The 6,198-nt window shown below is 49.2% G+C and overlaps 1 protein-coding gene across 4 annotated transcripts in view; it reads left to right on the forward strand.

Annotated features, from left to right (window-relative positions):
• Nucleotides 1–6,198, forward strand: part of SGSM1 (small G protein signaling modulator 1) — an 85,887-nt gene that overhangs the window by 63,567 nt on the left and 16,122 nt on the right. For all 4 annotated transcript variants that reach the window (XM_046640620.1, XM_046640622.1, XM_046640621.1 and 1 more), the window contains 3 exons: nucleotides 994–1,176; nucleotides 2,455–2,523; nucleotides 3,859–4,449. In XM_046640620.1, coding sequence (XP_046496576.1) covers nucleotides 994–1,176; nucleotides 2,455–2,523; nucleotides 3,859–4,449 — 843 coding nt within the window. The remainder of the gene's footprint in view (nucleotides 1–993; nucleotides 1,177–2,454; nucleotides 2,524–3,858; nucleotides 4,450–6,198) is intronic.

Raw genomic sequence — 6,198 nt, forward strand, 5'->3', positions numbered from 1 at the left:
GGGGGGGGGGGGGGGGGGGGGGGGGGGGGGGGGGGGGCAGTGGGAAGGGGGAGGTGGACTCAGAGGGAGAGCGCCCCTCAGGACAGGCCCTGGGGCAGGGCAGGGAGGACCCAGAGCCTCTCTCTGGAAGCCTTGGACACCTAAGAGATTCCACACCCCTCCCGACCCACACCCCTCCCGACCCTCGCCCGGGGCAGGCTCCCTGCCCTCTCCCTTCCCCTTCCTGCCCCTCCATACCCTACCATCAGGTGGTCCACCCTGACTCGTGCCCAGAGGTCTGGGAGATCCAGCACCTCAGTTACCTGGGCTGTGTCACACGGAAACCTGTAAGCTCCCCACCTCTCTGCTGACATCCCAGGAGGAAGAAGCTTGAAATCTGTGTCCGTTCTAGAAAGCCAATGCCGCGAATAAAGGCAGGAGTCAGTTTTATTCATGTTTGTATCCTCAGCACCTGGCCCCATGCTGGGCACATGGAAAGCCCTCAGTGTGTACTTTGGGTGAGTGATGGATGGATGAATGAACCATCTCGCTCATCTTGTGTCCCAAATGCCTAGCTTGGTGCCCAGCACGTAGTAGGTACTTATTAAATTAAATGAGCAAGTGAGTGAGTGAATGAATGAGGAAGGAGAAAAAGAAGGTAAGAAAGACGGAAAGAATCCGTTTTCTCCCTTCAGTATCCCCGTGGTTTAGTACACTACCTGGCGCCGAGTAGGGGCTCAACAAATACTTGAATGAATGAATAAAAGAAGGAAGACAGGAAGGAAGGAAAAGTTGCAAGAAGGAAGGACCCTTGCTCACTTTTGTGTGTCCCCAGGGCCCAGCCAGTGCCTGGCACACAGTATGTGCTCAGTTACTGTCTGTTGGATGTTACTCTGTGAATGTTGGGTGAGTCTCCAGGGCTAGGGTCCCAGGTCAGAGCCGACCTCTTCCCCGTTGGGCTGGCCCTCCCCAGGGGTCCCAGCTCTTTGGGTGACGTTGCATCTGCCCTGACAGGTGGACGAGCAGATTCACGCCTGCTACGCACAGACCATGGCCGAGTGGCTAGGCTGTGAGGCGATCGTGCGGCAGAGGGAGCGGGAGTCGCACGCAGCGGCCCTGGCCAAATGCTCGTCGGGGGCCAGCCTGGACGGCCACCTGCACCGGCTGATGCATCGGGACTCCACCATCAGCAACGAGGTGATGGGCGGCCCACCTTGGGGGGCGAGGGGGTGCTGAAGGCGGGGTCTACTCTGGCTATTGGGGGAACGGTGAAGGCCGGGTGTCTGGGGCCCCGGGATGGAGTCTCACCCCTAGCTTTTCAGGGGAGCGAGACTTTGGAGTCAGATAGACCTGAGTTCGGACTCCAGCCCCACCGTTTCCTAGCTCTGGGGCCTCAGGCACGCACCTTCACTTCTTGGCTTCAGTTTCCTCATCTATAAAATGGGAACAATCATTTGTTAGGGGAGGTTTGTGTGCAAGTGAGATAGTGTGTACTAAGCACCTAGCACCATGCCAGACTTTCATTTATTCGACAGGTGCTTACTTAGAACCAGGTACTCAATATGTGTACTGTGTGCCGGGTACTGTTGGCAACGCTCCAGCAACCAAGTCAGACATGTCTGTCCTCACAGAACCTCCAGTTACCAGCCCAAAGCAGGAGCTTGGAAGAAAGTTAATTCTCCCAGCAGTGATGTATCAGTCATCAGCTGCCACAATAATACTGCGTAACAAACAGCCCCCAGAGGTCAATGACTTCTAACAATAAACATTTACGTTTCCTCGTGGGTCTGTGGCTCAGGTGCGCGGTTCTACTCACTTGTGCCTGATGTCTGTGGCTGGTCCACTAAAGGGTTTGTGGCCCTTCGCTGGGCTCTGTCACACGTGTGGGGTCACTCGGCTCTGCGCCACGTCTGGCTGTCCAGCAGGCTGGCCTGGGCTTGTTCTCACAGTGGAAGCAGATCGTAAAGAGAAAGCAGAAATGCACACGTGCTTGTTAGGCCTCTGCCCTGTTGAGCTCACATCCCATTGGCTGAGACAGGTCACGTGGCTGAGCCTAGCATCAGGGGAGGCGGGAACCAGAAGTTATGGGGCAAAAAGCATGTCTACAGAGAGGGGAGAAAAAATTGGGCCGTTAGTGTCGCCAGTCACTAATATTCAACATTAACAATAATATTGAACTACAGTATTAGCCGGAAGTCTCAGGTACAGGGCAGTTAAGGTGCGGCTCCCCAGTTACAGGGTGGGAGGGGGGCCCAGCGGCGGGTGTGGCCTCTGAGGAGGCTCCGGGCAGCAGGGAGTGAGTGCCCCCTTTCCTTTTAAAGGAAGCCGAGGCCCTGAGAGGGGACTTGGTCAAGTCAGGAAGAGAGAGAAGACGGCACTCGCTGACTCCCAACCCTGCAGTCCCCCCTGGGCTAGCGCAGGGCCCCCGGGCAGGGGCGCAGCCTCACCCCTGCCTCCTGCCCCCTTTTCTCTCAGTCCTCCCAGAGCTGCAGTTCCAGCCGCCAGAACATCCGCCTGCAGAGCGACTCCAGCAGCAGCACACAGGTGACCGTCCGAGGCCCCGACCCATCCTGCCCCTCCCCCTCCCTCGGACCCGGAGGAATGGGGTTGAAAGTCTGTCCTCTGCAGGTCCCCGATGGTCTATTTGTTTTAGCTTTTTCTGCTGCCATTGAAAATGGACTTTTTAGTTACACAAGTAATATATGAGTCTGTTCTCCCTGTAAAAATATTAAAATATTGCCAAGAATGCTAAATTTGTCCTTGACCACCCTAATCCCCACTTGCCCTCACCAGAAATAACACTGCTATCCTCACACAGCTGTGTATCCTTCCAGATCCTTCTGTATGCCTTTACATTCACAGAAATAGGTAGACCTTGTGTAGACGATATATTACAACATTTGATAGTCTTTTTAAATCTTTTGAATGAACGCGATCGTATGTATTGTTCAAGAACTTTCCTTTTCATTAGGTGAAAAGAAATGTTAACCCAGTCTCACTCAATATTAAAGAAAAAAGCAAAGGGCAAAAAATGTGCATACTATGTCACCTTTTGTGTAAAAAGAGGAAATATTAATATGTGCATATATTTGCATCTGTTTTTAAAAACAATGGAAGGATAAGCCAGAAACTAAGAGAAATGGTTGCCTATGGGGCAGGGTGGGCAGGGGAAAAAGCTACATTTCCCTGAATATACTTTGTTTTCTAGTTTTGACTTAAGGTAGAGAAGTTTTTTTTACATAATTTAAAGCAATTTAATCAAAAAGAAATCTTGTTAAAAAGCAGAAACACATGAAACTAACAGTAAATTAAGTTGGTGGCGTCAAGTGACCTTGGAATATGGTCTTATTCATTCTGTCCCTGATGGAATATGACCTAAAGACACAAAGAACCACAAATAAATCTTTGAGGTGTGTCCTGGAAGCTTTTCCATAATATTTCATATACATCTGACTACTTTTGAAAATTGATCCATGATAGTCAACCACATGGATTTTTTTTAGCCTGTTCCTTTTGTTGTTAACTAATTTTTCCCTTTGAACAATTATGCGCACATAATTTTGTATGATGAAACATATTCTTCCCCTACTTTAATTCTCTATACCCCTTCCTCAGAGTCCATTGCAAGGCTTGTTAGGTCCTTTCTGGATTATTCTATGCATTTCCATGCATATGGGTCACTTTTTTATTTTTCACAAATGGGAGCATATGTGTTACCTTATCTGCCTCACTCTTTTTACTGACTATATAGTATTCCACTGCATGCATGTTCCATGTTTGAACCAATTCCTCATTGATGGATATTTAGGTTGCTGCTGGAAACAGCACCACAGTGGATGTCCTAGTCTGTCTGTCTGTCTTTGTGCACCTTGTCTTCAGGTGTTTGAGTCTGTGGACGAAGTGGAGCAGGTGGAGGCAGAAGGCAGGCCGGAGGAGAAACAGCCCAAGATCCCCAATGGGAACCTGGTGAATGGCACCTGTTCCCCAGACTCCGGCCATCCTTCCTCCCACAACTTCTCCTCCGGCCTCTCGGAGCACTCGGAGCCCAGCCTGAGTACGGAAGACAGTGTCATGGACGCCCAGCGAAACGCCCCTCTTATGGTTCGACCCAGGGACAGCAGCGTGGATGACGGGCAGAGCAGCGAGGCCACTACTTCCCGGGACGAGGCCCAACGGGAGGAGCTGGCCGTGCAGGACAGCCTGGAGAGCGACCTCCTCGCCAACGAGAGCATGGACGAGTTCATGTCCATCACTGGTAGCATGGACGTGGCCCTGCCCGAAAAGGAGGGGGCCTTGATGGAGGGCTGGGGGGGCAGCAGGGTGGAGAAGCACAGCCAGGTGGACAGTGAGGACACCCTCTCAGAGGAGCCGGAGATGGAGAGCTTCTTCCCTGCCCTGGCTTCTCTGGCCGTGACCACTTCCGCCAACAACGAAGCGTCCCCTGTGTCCTCCAGCGGTGTCACTTACTCCGTAAGTCACAGGCTTCTCCTCCACTGTTCTCTGTAGGAGCGGGAGGGTGGAAGTGTCCCAGAAACCTCACTTATCCAGAGCAGCCTCTGGTTCATTGCATTTTCTCCATCACGGAAAATGCACTATGGAAACGCATTTGAGAGAGAAGATAATATGACGCGTAAAGAATGCAGGCTTTGCAGTCAAACAGTCCTGGCTTCAAATCCCAGATTAGGCGTGTCATTTTATCATTCTGAGCCTCAGTTTCCCCGTCACTCTCATCTCTTCCTTCCTGCCTTGTTTTCGGAATTGGTGAGTCAAATTCTCTGTGCCTGGCACACAGTCAGCGCTCCATCACTAGCAGCCTTGACGAGCAGCATCTTGTTTACCCTTGGGTCCAATATCTTAAATATTCAAGTTTACTTTCTTGCCAAAAAATTCCCTTGGGTTCAAAGGATGTCAATTAAAAGGGACGTTTTCTGAGCCTGGCTTTGTGGATCCATTTTCTTTTCAAGAACTTGTTGTTTCTCTTGACGATAAACATGCCCACAGTGTGAAGACTCAGACACTCAGATAAGGCTGGATACGAAAACCAGAAGTTGTCTGCCCCACAGACCCCCATTCAGCCCTCCAGAGGCAGCAGTGGTTACTTATTCTGGGCAAAGTGTCTCGTGTTGCCCCCGTGTCTGTAAATACTTGTATCGCTACTTCTTGATATTTTTACATTTTTCTTCAGTTTTAGACATTGTCTATGGACTCCCCATTATCACAGAAGAGGATTGAGTCTTCTTCCTTCCCCAGCCCCACGCCCCCACCACACAAGTGAAACCTTCCCCACCCTCATCCATCCAGCATAGTTATAATGATGTTCGTTAAATGACTATTCAGTGTTTACATTAGTATAACAATATAACGTATACACCATGGAGTATGCTGTTTCATTTTTTCTTTCCCTGCAAAACAATTATTCTCCTAGGTGTGTTTTCATTTTCTTGTCTCTGTTTTCTTTTTCTTAGTTTGCTACAAACATATCATGAATTCACCCCCTGCAAACTCTTGGCCGGTTTTCCAAGCCTCTTCTGAAACATTCAGATACATTGGGTTTTCTATTCGTTTTGCATGTCTGAAGAATTCTCTCCAGGAGAATCTGGCCTTCCCCAGTCCGCTGTGCCTGGTGGATAGCTGTCATCCTAGATTATTCTCCATCATCGTCTTGAGGTCTTTGCTTGTCTCCTGCTTCCTGTATCTCAGGTCTCTCTGTTTGTTAGTTTACTCCCTTGTTTACATGGAGCACATACCTCACTAGCTTTCACATTTTTTGTTTGTCATTCCTCCTTACGTCTCAGGTTCTAGTCTGAGGTAACAGTCTTTCCGTATAAACTACATTCCCTGGAATTCCCTTTCCCAAGGTCTCTCTTATTTTATGTCTGTCTGGAAAGACCTTCCTTTTGTCCACATTCTTGAAAGACATGCAACTCTAGATTGCAATTTTTCTCTCAGTGCTTTGAAGATATGATTCCACTGTCCTCTGAATTTCATCATTGCTGTCGAGAAGTCAGGCATCTAATTGTCATCCCTTTAAAGACATATGCTTTTCTCTTTGGCTGCCTCTAAGATTCTCTTTTTGATATCATACATCATTGTATGTCTAGGTGTGGGTTTCTTTTTCTATTTTTAGGCTGATGGTTTGTTGGGCTTTATGCATCTGAAAATTGGTCTATTTAGTCAGTTCTGAAAAATTCTCATCTATTCTTTTCTTCTTCTTCTTCT

Source organism: Equus quagga, chromosome 15 (assembly GCF_021613505.1).
Source record: "Equus quagga isolate Etosha38 chromosome 15, UCLA_HA_Equagga_1.0, whole genome shotgun sequence".
NCBI lineage: Eukaryota > Metazoa > Chordata > Mammalia > Perissodactyla > Equidae > Equus > Equus quagga.